Below are 15309 nucleotides of genomic sequence, written 5' to 3'. Positions count from 1 at the left end.
CATAATATTACTGTTTTTACTGTATTTTTGATCAAATAAATTCACCCTTGGTGAGCATAAGAGAAATCTTGCAGATCCCAAAATGTAATCTAATTTGCTTTCGTTAAATTGCATTATGTATCATTATACCAGCCATTGGCCACTCCGCTCTCAATACTGTATATTATTTTTACATTGGCCATTGAAAAACTTGCATGACCATTTAATGTTTCAGCGGTATATATCAAAATACCACAATATTACCATATAATACCATCACTGTGCCATGGACCCATACAATACTTAATTTCATCTCTTTCATTTCAAATATGTGCCAAATTTGACATGGACAGACATGGACCTTCCCATCTGGACCTGAGAACCAGGACTGATATTGATCTGATGAAAGTTGTGGAAGATCAAGTGAGTATTGCATTCCCTTTGATTCGGTCAGAACGCTAGGCTTTCCTAACCAAGTTTAGATTAGTATTTAGATAACAAGAGGTACAGTAGTTGTTTGTTAATGAGCTCTAAACTGGAGAAAGTTTCTAAGAAATATGTGCAGAGAATGTCTAATAATCTATTCTAACACTTTCCAAAACTTTTAGTGGCAAAAGGAATTGAAAATAGTGATGGAAAGAGAGGAAGAAATTGAAAAGACAGTGCTGGAAAAAAGAAAGCAAGAGGACGAGGAGACGATCATGAAGAAACGCATGGAAAAGGTCAAAAAGCACACAAAACCTTACGAGTTACCATGAACCATTATATGATTTTACCTTCAAATCTATAAATCACTGAGAAATAGTGGCAAACACATCCTTAAAATTCAAACAAATAAAAGACTGAACCAATTTTTATTTTTCTGTAACATTCCTTTCAAATGACAGACAGACAGACAGACAGACAGACAGACATTCGTTACCTAAAATTGTAATTGGCAACACTGGTAAAAAGACATTCTCTACAGATAGTCACCACACTTTTCGAGATAAAAAATTGAGGAATATTCTCACAGGGTCAGAAAGCATTTGGCCTGCTTTCATTATCCTGATTCACTAGTCACAGACCAATTTGGTCATAAAAGTGTGAATTAAGCAGCTAGTTGGATTACAGTGATCACAGCACTTCTGACTGACCAGTCGAAATTTTCATAAAAGGAAAAAGAAAAACATGCTGAATCAATTCTAACATTTGGAAGAAAGAAAAAAAAAAAATCACAGTAGCAAGTCAACAAATGATCATCGTTCACACTCAAGACAAGCAGCCTAAAAAAAAAGACACCCAGAGTATAAAACAGATAATGGACTCCCTTCCAGAATAAACATCACAGAATGAAGGCCAATTCATTTGAGAAAAACATTCATATATATCATAGTGTGTGGCAAATCTACATATCAGAAAGAGTTTTGCCAGGTAAAATTGGGATCTCTTGGAGAATTACTGCCAGGCAATGTCTGACTAGAGGAAGTCTGTGATTTAAGGTCTAAAAAAATAGATCATTGTTGCATAAGACAAAAATGTACATTTGCATAGTTTGATTGTATAATAAATCTAGCTTTTTTTCCATTCATAAACTTCAACACAATCACGTTTATAATCCATAATAACCATGGCACCATTTCATGATCAAGCACTCCTTCCAACTCAACTCTATCTTCTAGAGAATTTATATTTCTGTTGATATAAATATATGCATGTTTATAATCATATACACTGTAAATTGCTGCCTTAATTTCTTTTAAGTATAATCAACTTGGTTGTTTGAGTCATTTCAACTTAAATTACATTAAAATGAGTTGAATCTTGTCTAACTTGTATTTTGATGAGTTAAAGCAATGTAAAAACATATGGTGTCGTAACTTATTGATCATATGTTTTACAGTGTAGCCTAATATATTAAATAAAACATTTCATTTCTTCTATGATACTTATCATCTCTGGGAACAATGGAATTAAATCTTCAATACACATTCTTTAGTACAAGACACCCACCAACCTTTGGTCAATTTATGTTGCTACTGAACCTATTTACAATCCTTCAGACTGAATAAAACAGACAAAAGTGAAAGAAAAAAAGCGACCAATATATACTATCTATATATTTAGAAAAAACAGATAATGACAAAAATCACTTAAGAAAGATAGAAACAAAATCTGAGGCTTCATCATCTTAAATTTCAAGTCACATTAAATGGTCCATTTCAATGAATGTGATAAACACACATTGCAGTCATTTGCATTGTTAGAAATTATCAAGGGACATTTAAAGAAATAAAGATAGCAAAATTAAAATGTCTGTTGTTAGTGTTTTCTATGTTGTAATTAACAGTGAATGATAAAAATGATGCGTTCAATTTTAAAATTGCTTATTTTATCACATCCATTAAGAAAGACACCACCATGTGAGACTAAGGCACAATTCAGATAAAACATTTTGGGATGAAAATAAAATAATAAAACAAAAGTTTAAAAGAAAAATCATTTCAGGTAAATCCAATCCATATATTAACTTTAATCTGGGAATTGAGGATAAATTGAACAGGGCACAAGCCCCTCTGATCAAAAAGAAGCTTTTCTCTTCATCAAATAACAGAAGCAAGAAAAGCGTTTCTTGCACCGTTCCCACTGCATCAACACTTTAAAACCGTACAACAACTTGTACGATCCCAGCAAAGAAAAACGTCAACTCTCAGCACAGTGAAGCTTCACGTTATGTTCAAATAACCTGAGAGAGCTGGTTGGGAATTCTTGTAGATTTCATATTGCACTTTGCTGTGAAGCATAAGGTTTATGTTAACGATCATCGAAGGAGTCCTCGGCTGAAGGCTCAGCTCAGCCCAGCTGCAGGCGGTAAGTCCTGATCTCCATGGGTTTAAGGCTGAGCTCCTGCGGGTCGGCTTCACTATTGTATGTGTGCATCAGAGACAGCGAAACAGGAGTGATGCTTTTCACCTTCAGATCTGTCAGGAGCTTCTCTAAATTAATCTACACACACACACACAGCAAACAGTATGTTGATTAGAGCATTTCCAACACAACAAGTTCAAGCAAGCATGCATTGAGTCACGGCCTTAGACTTTGATTTTTCACTTGTAAAACGTAAGATGGTTAGCATATCTGACAGTTCACAAGCTTAGCTTGTAAACCTTTCAGACTAAGTGGAAAGTAAACAACTTTTATTTACTTGTGGGATTTATAGCTCATTGCATTATTTACATGAACATCATTGAGGTGAAGTTTTAAAAAGTTTTGATTTTAAAACACTTTCTCCTGTCCTATCTTAATATGTTTCAACGTAAGCCTATGTTGATTTCCATGTAGAGTGTAAAGGCCAATTCACACCAAGGACAATAACTAAAAATATAAAGAGTATAGTTCTAAAAATCATTCTAAATATAAAAAAAAGAGTCCACACCACAACTATAACAACAATGGCACAGAGAAATGATATCATATATCACTCTCGGAACAATTTTTCCAGCTGATGAACAATATAAACACTGACAGCCAATCAGAATCAATCTTGCTTTAAAGAGCTCGAGCATTTAAAGCGACAGGCGACATAACTGGAGTGCGTCTACTGGTGTGGACGTTAATATAGTTATTGTTCTTGGTGTGAACAGGCCTTAACACTGTGACTCTATGGCCCTATCAAAACATTGCTGTTTATTTGAGCATCTGAGCAGTGTGTTTGCCAAATATCTGCTTTGGCGATATATCAGTAGATCACTCATTTCAATAGCAGCAGTTCTCAGGTTAAAACTCACTGAAGGTGAATAACTTTGAAGTAGGTTTGTTTCTCCATAAATTACTGCATGACTTCAAAACTTCAAAAGACTATCACCTTTATGGTGATTTTTTTTTGTGCCCTTACTGAATGCTCTAATCCCATTTCATAATTGGATAGTAAAAAATTACCACTAAGTTCTCCCTTTTGTGTTCTATGGAATATGTGTTTTATGTTTAAAACTGATTTTCAATTTTGAACGAACAAAAACACGCTTTGGGAACAAATGTACACGTTTTGCAAATATAATTCTCAAGTTCTTTCAAAAGTCAGGCCAAAATTAAGTAGCAGTGATGAGACTCTCTTTGAATTTTTGATGTGTCTGTGTGTGGGAAGCCGCGTGATCTGCTGCTTTACCTTGCCACGTGTGGTGGCACACAGTAGGCCAGTGTTCCGATTGGAGAAGCCACAGTCAAAGCCTTTTCTGTGCAGTATCAAAGCAGCTTGCTCGGATGGACCTCCCCCTTCCTCCTGCGAGAGAAACGAGATGGAGCCTCAGGCCGCATAAACACAACACTGTTTCTTCTGACTGAGCCAATAATGGAGCAGTGCTTTGCGCTCATCAGCTGCAGCTCAGCACCACAGCGAGAGTCTCTCCCATCACAACTTGATGGAAAGAGCCTCTCCTTGAGACAGCGGAAAGCAAAGGAACTTGAAGCAATCGTCGTGGTTCAAAATAACTTTATCAACAGCATGTGACAGGGCTGCCGATTTTGCTAGAATTTCAACGTCCTTCAGCTTGTAAACGAATCAAAGATTGCATTTACAGTAATGCACTTACAATGGATTGATGGGGCAAGGCATTGTGGGGGTTCAACGTAACACCATAGACTGAACACGTAATGCACATGTGCATAACGTCATCGTCGTTTTTGTTGTTTACACGGAGACCGTTTTCAAAAACTTGCACTTTGAAACCCGTTTTCAAAAGTTTGCGTTTTCAGGCACCCAAAACGCTGTCGTCGTGTAAACGAACGGCCAAAACGCATAAAAAGTTTTACGTTTTTAGATGAAAACGGTTTTGTGTAAACAGCCCCTTCAAGGTCTTTGTACCATTAAAACACCCTGCAAGTTTCATAACTTAAAATATCCTCCTCGTTAGAAACAAAGCATTTATTTAATCAAGCTCGTTTTGATATCGAGTGACCTGTTGTCACGCTTTGAGTTTGATTTTTCTCTGTTTTTCCTGTTCTGTTCATGTCTTTGTCTAGGTCAGCTTTCTAGTTTGTAAATTGGTTCTTCTCCATTCCCTGCCTGATTGTTTCTATGGTTACAGATTGATTTGAGTCCTCAGTTCAGGTGTTTCATTAATTATCTCATTAGCTCCATTGTTTGCCCTTCAACTTAAGCCCTCACTTTCTGTTAGCTCTTTGTATTGCAATGTTTGATGTCAGTGTGTTCGTGGTTGTGTTTCAGTTATTCTTTTGTTCATTGTTTTGATTCTTGGATTAAAGATTCATTTTGAGCATCTCCTTCATCGTGCACTTCATTACAGCCACCGACTGTGACACCTGTGACGTCACATGGGCAAATAAATTTGCATATAACTGCCTCCAGAGCAAGACATCATCGCACAATAGGCCCCAATTAAATAAATAAAAAACTAAAATAATGACTTTATTCAACAATTTCTTATCTTCCATGTCAGTCTCTTGACACTGCTCACGTTGTAAACACTGCAGCGCTTCCGGGTTCTACGTCAGAACGCCGGCTCGTTATTGGCCCGCACTGATCAATACAGAGCAGTGATTGGCTGGCTCCTGCTTCAGCATCACACACATGAAAAATATCTTAATTTGTGTTCCGAAGATGAACGAAGAAGGTCTTAAGGGTTTGGAATGATGTGAGGGTGAGTAATTAATGACAGAATTAAAATTTTTGGGAGAACTTACTCTTTAAATGATAGTATTATTACTGCTGTTGTTATTATTAGTAGTAATTCAGGCAATTTCATGACACAACTGATCATGTGATGTCAAAACTGCAGCTCCCATAAAGGGGCAAACCAATTCATGTAGAATAAAACAGTTTTTTTCTAGAAGACTGACACACATGTGTGTTAGAGCTGCACAATATATTGTTTTAGCATCGATATCGCAATGTGCGCATCCGCGATAGTCACATCACAGGATGTGCAATGTGAAGTATAGGGATCGTAGTTGATCCGTACAGACCAGGCACCACGGTTCCAAACGCACGTAATTCTTGGATTAATTGCAAAGTTTAACCATCATAGAGTGAAAGTTTATCATTTGCACATGTTTTAGGTCCTGTCAGTTTAAACATTCAAGTGATTTTATACCATTCAAGCACAAGACGACGCGAAAGAGAACTCAATTCGAACACTGAATTCCGGTCTATTTCGAGTCTATTTGTACCTGAACGGACACGTACACAGAAAATTATGTCAAAACACCCGTCTCAGCAAGTATCCTTGTAAACACTGTATTTTATGTCTTAAGTAAACGTAAACAACTAAAACAGATTGTATATTGGATCAGTGCATTAGTTCTTAAAGTGACAGCAGCCTAATAAACCTGTCATTAATGTTAATCAAACAACAAAAGACAAAGAGAAAATCTCTTTTGTAGCTTTAACAAAGATTCATTATATTTCATTTATACAATATTCAATTTTTGTACCTGAATGCTGTTAGACTGACCTGAAAAACTTAAAGCACTGTTTTTTTATTTGCTTGTAATTTGTTTATTATTTACTATGCAGATTCACTCCCCAACAAAATCACCCCAATCATTCTAGAAGGATGAATTCTTTCCAGAGCTAAATTAAAGATCAAAAAAAGAAAAGAAAAACTAGATATCGCAATGGCAGTTTTTTCCAATATTGTGCAGGCCTAATGTGTGTGCATCAATTTATTAATATTTTTTTTAAAAATCACAATTAATCTCATGAAAAAAAAACATTTTAATTAGCAAATAATTATGCACCTTTGGATCTTGTGGCTATACTTTCAAAACCATGTGTTTTAAATATTTTCCTCATTGCAGAGTCTTTCCCCATAAATGTCCATTGCAGGTGCATTTTTCTTTTTCAAACTGAAATGAGTGGACATTCTTTTCTAGCACTTGTATTGAACCCGGAACATTCCATTAACTTTTTCTGCCGTTATTCATGATAAAATTTGCACTCGAATCTGTACTTGCCCCTTCATGACATAATGAAAACATTTATACAGACATCTCTGCCCAGCAGAATCTCTCATTACTGTAAACCTGGAGCACTAGATTAACAACAGACACAGTAAATCACTCTGCACAGTCGATAAAGCTCTCACAACTGAGATGAATTTTTTGTTGTGCAAAAATAAATAAATAAATAAATGTAATCAATGTCTTCCATGCTTGAAAAACACTTTTCTTTCCTATTTGCATAGAGGGTGTCCTTGAGTGGATATTGCCATGACACATAACAAAGGAACTTTTCAAGCATTATTTAGCATAGACTTTCTGCATAGTGCACCAAAAGCTTGTGCAGCCAACTGTCCTATTAATCATTTTATTTAATATATACATACTGAGAGTGAATTCAGCCTCCCAAATCAGCAGTTAAGTCTTTCTGATGATCTGTCAATCATAATTCAAGCAAGAGACTCTAACTTTGATGATGTCATTGATCAGTCAAACAAAAGGATAGAGGTCAGATACTTGAGACTTAGGGGCTGCTTACACGACACCGTTTTCAACTAAAGACGTAAAACGTTTTATGCGTTTTGGCCGTTCGTTTACACGACAACTGCGTTTTGGGTGCCTGAAAATGCAAACTTTTGAAAACAAGTATCAAATTGCAAGTTTTTGAAAACGGTCTCCGTTTAAACAACAAATCTCTGAAGACGATGAAGTCATGCACATGCGTATTACGTGTTCAGCCTATAGTGTTTCTTCGCCATCTAATGGCCTGGCAGAAGAATACAGCGTTTTTAGTCGTTTTCGAGGATCCGTGTCAATGTTTCAAAATTTAAGGAAAAACTTCTCCATTTTAAGCATATCTTTGTCGTGTAGATGAATGAATTCTGGCACACTCTAATGGTGACACCCAAATGAAAAATGGCCATGAATGTAGTCAATAAGTATGGTAGAAACAAAGGCCAAAGGTTTAACGGCTCCGTTCCAAACCTTTGAGAGCTGCATACCTAGGCAGCATTTTTAGACTTCAGATCTTCTATAAGGCAAGGCAGCAATATAATTGTCACCTGTATGTTCTGTTTTTGATTCAGTTTTCATTGTGTTATTTTTCATTTTGCTAATTAGTTTTGTCAGCCTAGTCCCCAGCCAGTTTGTTTCTATGGTTACATATTGATTTGAGTATTCTGTCCAGGTGTGCCCTCACTTGCATTGATGTTGTTAGTTTATATGTCAGGTTGTGCGTTGTTGTTACTTTCTCCTGTATATCGCTGTGAGTTTCTGATTAAATACTGTTCCAAGGATCCCTTGTCTTCGTGAGCTATCTACCACAGCAACCCAAGACAATAATGCTGTTGTATAATATTATTTTGGCCCAGTTCTAAAGCACCAAAGGATTTACACTTTAGCATACTTTTAAAGAGTAGTTATAACAGAAATGATACTGTATACTTCAGTGATTCAATATACTTCAGTGAATATACTTCAGTGCAAACTAAATGTAATGTTCTCGGACACTTAACGGCTTGTTAACTGCAATTAAATAAAAATGTATTATAAAAATAATTTAAATTAATATTAAATGCAATTAGCGTTTTGACCCACTGAAGTAGGACTTAAGTACATCTTTATATGTAATTTCATAATTACTTCTTTTGACTTTGAAATATGGTTAAAGTGTACAGATGAATTTCCTGATATAAATTTGAAAATACTTTTATTTGAAGTACACTACAGGTGCACTTCTCAGTTAATATGCTACCTTAAAATGCAGCTGCCTATGTAGACAGCGAGGCAGCTCAGTTTGGAAAATCCCTGTTATAGAGCAATGCTGTTTGTTTTACCCATTCATGGGTAATATCATTTCCTTTTATTATACATTTTTCCTGTGGGTTTCAATTTAATCACAATTTGTTTTTTGCAGCTGTGCCTTTTAAGACTCCATTGCATGTGAAATTAATTTGTTAACTCACAAACTGCGGATTTGCTCTGCAACCCTTCAATAGCATCCATGCTAAGCCTATAATATATGATAGATTCATCAGACAATCCAAGCTGAAATGTGCCACATAAACTGTTAATCGAGGATATTGTTCAAAATAAATGTCAGTCTTTCTAACATTGGGATTCTTCAGAAGAGTACTGTAGGGTGACAGTTAATAACTATCCATATCCATTTATGACTGCTAAATAAGCATTTGACATGTTAATGTTGGCAGTCATGTGCTTATATGTAATTTCAATAAACAGTCTCTTTGAAGGAAGTACTGAGTTCTTAAAATTACAGTATGTTTTGACAGTACAATGCAGTTTTTTATCTCAAAAGATCAAGCAAAATGGGATTTTTCATGATAAGGCCCCTTTAAGCATTTAAGCCAGCATGAATCACATCCTCACATCCTCTATTAAATCTTTCCCATGAGAAATTCTGAGAATTTCTACCTTTATCCTGTCATGTTTTAAAATATTATCATTCAGCCCTGAGAAATGGGACTATGATATATCAATTTGAAGGTCAATACACTTTATGGCCCTCTTAGGAACTGAGTCAGCAGTCCATTACTCCCCAATTACAACCAAAACAGCTTTCAGCTTCCTCTTTCAAATCCTCTAGAAGATACAAACACATTTGAGCCATACCTTAGACTGGATAGCGCGCAGGTTGACCAGATGCACGTCGCAGGGGAAGGAGGCGCTCAGAGGGCTGTAGGGAATCAAGGATGAAGCGTCCGAGTTCTGACTAACTGGCATTGAGATGAAGGGATGGTTGAGGTACATGTGCGACATGTGACTCAGTATAGATGGATAACTATTCGGTGCGGTCTCCTCATTCTGGCCCTAAGAAAGAAAAGTGGTGCATTAGCAGAGAACATTAAAGACTTGAAAGGACCTATTATGCTTTTTTACATTTTTAGTGTGTAATGTTGCAGTTTTGTAATGTTAAAGTTTCTTTCCGGGAACGTCACAATATTTCCTCGTTTAAAAAATTCCTGCCAAAGGCATACACAAAAAATGGGCGAAGCCTGGTTGAATTGCGTTAGGAGTGTTGAAACTCGTGATAATGGTAAGGGGCGTAACATTTCCGAAACTCGCTCAAAGTGGTTGACCAATCACAACACACTGTTCCAGCCGACCAATCAGAGCACATTGCACTTTTTGGAAGGAGGGGCTTGATAGAGACAGGAACTAAACAGAGAGTTACTGACAAGTTTTGGGAAGGAACCTTTTTGTAAAAGGGCACAATATGGCCTCTTTAATTCATTTGTTTATATTCAAACAATGCATGTCCATGTATGCAAACACTTCTGTATAATTGACAGCAAAATTGTCTTTTCTATGACTGTCATGGTGTAGCAGCATTTCAAAGAAAATTTAGCCAAGCAAGTTAAAGGGCCCTATTTTAACAATCTAAGCGCATGGTCTAAAGTGCATGGCGCAAGCACACTTACGGCGTGTTGACTCCACTTTTGCTAGTTTAACGACGGGAAAAATGGTCGGCGCATGGTTTAAAAGGGTTGTCTCTATTCTCTTAATGAGTAACGGGTGTGTTTTGGTTGCAACGTGCAATAAACCAATCAGAGTCTCATTTCCCATTCCCTTTAAAAGCCATTTGCGCTCGCGCCACGGCGGATTCGCTATTTACATGGCGGAATTTGCAAACTGAACGCGTGTCTCCATAGAGGAAACGGATCTACTCGTGTGCGAGGTTAAAGCGCGTGAGCAGACCATCTACGGGACAAAGTGTACGACAGTTGTGGACCCGCCTATAGGCGCACATTACTAACGCGCTCTTTAAATAACAAAAAACAATATTGCCCCATTGACTTTAGACCAGGTTTCAGTTGGTCAATGGCGCAGTCTATTTAAGTTATCTCAAAATAGCAACGCTGTATATATAGCTCAAAAAAGCAACGCAATGTGCCCGAACACACCTCGTTTTCAGACCAGCACGCCCATGGGCCACAAATGGGTGCAAATGCATTTGCTATTTAAACAACATGGCGCAGGACGTGAAAATGATAACTGCGTCAGGCGGAAAGTAGCGAAAAACACTTTTTTATGCGCTGCATTGCACCTGGTGTATGATAGGGCCTAAAGTTATTTAAACTGCCAACATGTTTACAGATTAGTTAGATTATAACAATTACTAAACTACTGTGGTATTTTACAGTCACAATAATGCAAGAAAGCACAGTAAGCACAAGTTACTGTCTACTGCTCTAAGTACAGGTAGACAAATAAAGGTAGACATTTACATTTAAGCATTAAGCATTACAGCATTATTATATGAAATTTTTTTTTCCATTTTTTTAGATTGTTATTAAATTATTAGTGATTTTAAAGGTTATCTTTAAATGAGTGTTAGATAACGGCAAAGGACAACAACATTTTTAAATAGGGGATATGAGCATGTGCAATTAAATATCCAATATCAACAGATGCTGATAAATTAAAAACAATGAACGCCCAAATTTCCAAAATCCAGACTCTGAGAGTCAATGGTCAGTCTGTTGTCATTAATAGATGCAGGTTTTTCTTCTTTAGCGCAGTTACCTCCTCCGCAGAGCTCCTCTTCTCCAGCAGTAGGCGGAAGGAGTTGGCAGTGATCTTATTGTCCAGAACTCCCTGACCCAAACCTCGATTATCATCCTGATTGAGCCTGCGGTCCATTATCACCTCCAGCTGACCTGTGGAATCCACACCAATGAGCTTCATTAGTATGTCACACATACTTCACCAGAACATTCACTGATGCCTTCAATGGACATGCATAAATCATGTGTGCCAAAGTCAATGAGACCATTGAGCCGTGTTTGAGCACCAAACAAATAAATCTATTTTTATAAAACAACCTGACAAAACCACACTTGACAGATTGAATTATGGACAAAAGCACTTTACATTCAATTGTGGAGTGTTTTCACCACCAATACACCTACGCTTGTACACCTGCCAGTGTTTTATTTATTTAATAGGTCAAATCTATTCAAGCAAAGATCCAAGGATGACGGTCCTGATGGGCATGATGTGTCTGAATGGTAGGCTGTCAAATCATTTGCTTATGGTTTTGTAATTGTTGCAGGATTATGTTGCCATTTATAATGAACTGAGAGAGACAGTCTCATTGTAAAGATCATTTCATTGAATAAAATATTATAAGTCCTTGACCAGATGATGTCAGCTCATTTTCCACAAGAGAAAGACTGTATATTTTAAGTGTATCTGCTAACTTTGTGTTATGACTACAATCAAGCATACAAAGCAAGGTCAAAATGTCTAAACCACTCTACAGAAAAAGCTTCTATTTAGCAATTTTATATGATCAGCATAACAACTTGAGTGAAACTTAAAATGATTTTTTCAGAATGTCAAGCCCTGAACCACAAAGTAAAAAAATCTAAAGTTTCGAGAATAAAGTCGTAGTATTTCAAGAATAAAGTCGTAGCATTTCGAAAATAAAGTCGAAATATTTCAAGACTGTATTCTAGAAATTTTTACTTTATTCTCGTAATGTGTCGACTTTAATTTTTTTTTTTTTTTTTTTTTTCGGTTTAGGGGCTTCCATAGTCGCCCTTTCATTTTGTACATTAAATATCTATTCAATTTCATCTAAAAAAATAAATAAATAAAGCACACTAAAAACTAAAATCAATAGTTTTGTCAATGTCAAATCAATGTTCAATCAATCAATCAATCAATCAATCAATCAATCATCATTATAATATACACTACGGCTCAAAAGTCTGGTGACTTTTAGCTTTTTTGGAGTCTGGAATTTTTACTGCTTTTTTGAAATAAGTCTCTTATGCTCATCTCTTATGCTTTTGATCAAACACACACTAAAAACAGTAATATTTTGAAATATGAATACAATTCCAAATAACAGTTTTCTATTTGAATATATTTTAAAATGTAATTTGGACCCCAGTGTAAATGGCATCTAACAGACATGGGGTAAAGCCAAAAAGCTTCAATAGTGATTTCATGAGGCTTTAAGAAGAAAAGAAAATTGAAAGCAAACTCTGACCGCTCTTGAGGCTGGTCGCTCCGAGTGACTGTGCCGTGAGTAGAGAGAGTCTGGCGCTGGAGTCCTGCAGATAGACCATGCTGGTCATGGGGTAGAAGTTTGCCTGCAGGGGGAGCTTAGCCATGGATTTCCTCGGCTGCACCTGTAAAAACAGCCCAAGGCATTTTTAGCAACGCAGAGAGAAAAAACTCCAAATTCCCCCTGTTTAGAGACCTGAAAACAATGAGCTCAGGCATGTGGAGACACCTTTATGAAGGAAAAACACTGTCAATTGATGAGCTTCGATATGTGTTAATGTGACTTGGAGGAAAAATTGATTGGATATTCCACTGTTTTTATTCATGAGCCGTTTTTTTACGAAGTCAGTTAATTAATTTGGACCGAACAGAAACACTTAATCCCGGCCAATGCCAGAGAGACATCATCAGCTAATTAAATGCCACGCTAATACTCCAACATGTCAAGACAACTTGACAGAGTGATTTAAATTGACACTTGTTTGTTTTGGTCAGCCATACAGCACACTCTAATCTGTTTTGATTAATTATTTGTCAGGAGAAATGAAAAATAAACTGACATTTTCATTATGCCGTCCAAAAACAACAATATTGCATTTTGACACTATCAACCAAAATCAAAGAAGACTGTCAAAACAACCACTTCATGCAAATTAACTAACTTCTAATGACTTTTGTTGATTAGTTTTCCTTGTCAGTAAACAGAATTAGGCGAGCTTGCTGTCTGCATCCACACATTCAGATCATGTATTTAAATTGAACTTGTGTTACTTTCAGCTATGTAATCTTTATTCAGAGACTAATGAAAAGTTGGCTCCATCAAATGACCAGGCCATAAGAGCAGCTTCTGTTGATGTTAATGTGGTTTTGGGGATAAAATTTGATAATTATTTTATGATATCTGTTAACTGTACCCTTTTTTGTTTAGTCTTTATACATCTTATATGAGCATACACTAACTAAAAGTTTGAGGTCGGTCATTATTTTAAATATCCGTTAGTCGTCTTCTTTGCTCTTGAGACTATGGCAGCCCATAGAATCATATGGTAAAAAATGTTGAAATTTGGCACACAGATAGAAGACAGTCTGAACATTAACCACAGCCATTTTGGAGCCTCAAACTCAATCCCCCTAGCGCCACCAACTGTCCAAATTTGCACTCATGCTTATGCTAATAACTTTACCCGTAAGGGCTAGAAACAATTTTTTTCCCCTGCTGATTCCTTGGCACAAGACGATTGCATTCTATGGCATAATTTTCCATCATGAAAATGTTTCCGCCATTTTGAATTTTCAGGAAAAAAAACCCTACTTTTTCTAGACCACTCATCCGATGTTTACGATAAATGTCTTTACTCATCTTCAGACCACGCCGACAAAAAACCACGGAACTCAAGTTGATTTGTCAAACCGCCAAACTAATTTGACGTAGGCTACACAAAAATGGATGTAAGGTTGTATCTCTGCATCACTTTACCGTATTCAGAACAAACTTGATGTGTGTAATCACAAGCATGACTTGAAGGTACATGCAGTGTTTCACCACTGTGCCACCCAGTGGTCAGAAAAGTGTCAAATTAATATTTTTGCATATAACTGATCAGTTTGACCAAAAATTGGGTGAGGCATGCCAAGTCGGATGATATAAAATTTTCCCATGTTGGCCATTTTGGGCATCGCCCATTTTGAATTTTGTTGTAAAATGCTACATTTGCTATTAACTTCTGAACAGTTAGACCGAAAATCACAAGACTGGTCACTTGCAGCACTGCAACATTCCTATTACAATGAAATTGTCTTAATAGATTCCTTGGGTCATGCCGAGAACATAGATACCAATTTTGCCATAGTCGGACGAACTTTCTTATGCTATTTTAACCTACTTTTTTAAACTCCTCCATGGTCTGATTTTCACTAAATTCAAGTCAGGTCATCTTCAGCCAATGTCGGAAAAAATTATGGATTTAGCGTCGATAGATAAAACTGTTTTTCACACGATTATCATGCAGGGCTGTTTCTATGATCCATGCACTCACTCCTCTTTTTCTCCCTGTTTCCTCCCACACAGTAGCACTATTTCATTCTGGAAATAGCGCATTCTTTTGCAGCGCATAAAGGCCAATTTTTGTAACAGTACCATTCTACTCTAAAAAAATTTAGTTCCAGTTTAATTCAAGCACTTTCAAAGACCTATGTTTGTTTTCACAGACTTTCCAGGCCTTGAATCCATGTGTCTGAAATTCAAGTACTTTCAAGAAGCGTGGGAACCATTTCACTCACTCACTGACCACAATAGATCAATTTGGTGTCAGCACCACATATTGGTCAAAAGTAATAAGCAATTGTCACATTACAAGT

General features: G+C 36.6%; 2 protein-coding genes across 2 annotated transcripts in view; one reads left to right on the top strand and one right to left on the bottom strand.

Annotated features, from left to right (window-relative positions):
- The window catches only part of tmem232 (transmembrane protein 232), a 28281-nt gene extending 27460 nt beyond the window's left edge, over window positions 1-821 (top strand). The window contains exons 12-13 of the mRNA XM_079870751.1: window positions 333-402; window positions 588-821. Of these exons, the coding sequence (XP_079726877.1) occupies window positions 333-402; window positions 588-737 (220 nt within the window). The 3' untranslated portion in view covers window positions 738-821. The remainder of the gene's footprint in view (window positions 1-332; window positions 403-587) is intronic.
- man2a1 (mannosidase, alpha, class 2A, member 1) overlaps window positions 732-15309 on the bottom strand; it is a 57371-nt gene continuing 42793 nt past the window's right edge. Inside the window, exons 18-22 of the mRNA XM_079870746.1 lie at window positions 12935-13076; window positions 11461-11594; window positions 9547-9744; window positions 4124-4237; window positions 732-2964 (exon numbers count right to left, since the gene is read on the bottom strand). Of these exons, the coding sequence (XP_079726872.1) occupies window positions 2812-2964; window positions 4124-4237; window positions 9547-9744; window positions 11461-11594; window positions 12935-13076 (741 nt within the window). The 3' untranslated portion in view covers window positions 732-2811. The remainder of the gene's footprint in view (window positions 2965-4123; window positions 4238-9546; window positions 9745-11460; window positions 11595-12934; window positions 13077-15309) is intronic.

Source organism: Squalius cephalus (genome assembly GCF_949319135.1).
Source record: "Squalius cephalus genome assembly, chromosome: 5".
Classification (NCBI taxonomy): domain Eukaryota; kingdom Metazoa; phylum Chordata; class Actinopteri; order Cypriniformes; family Leuciscidae; genus Squalius; species Squalius cephalus.
Note: the sequence above shows the minus strand (reverse complement) of the source record. Positions and strands in the feature narration are given on the sequence as shown.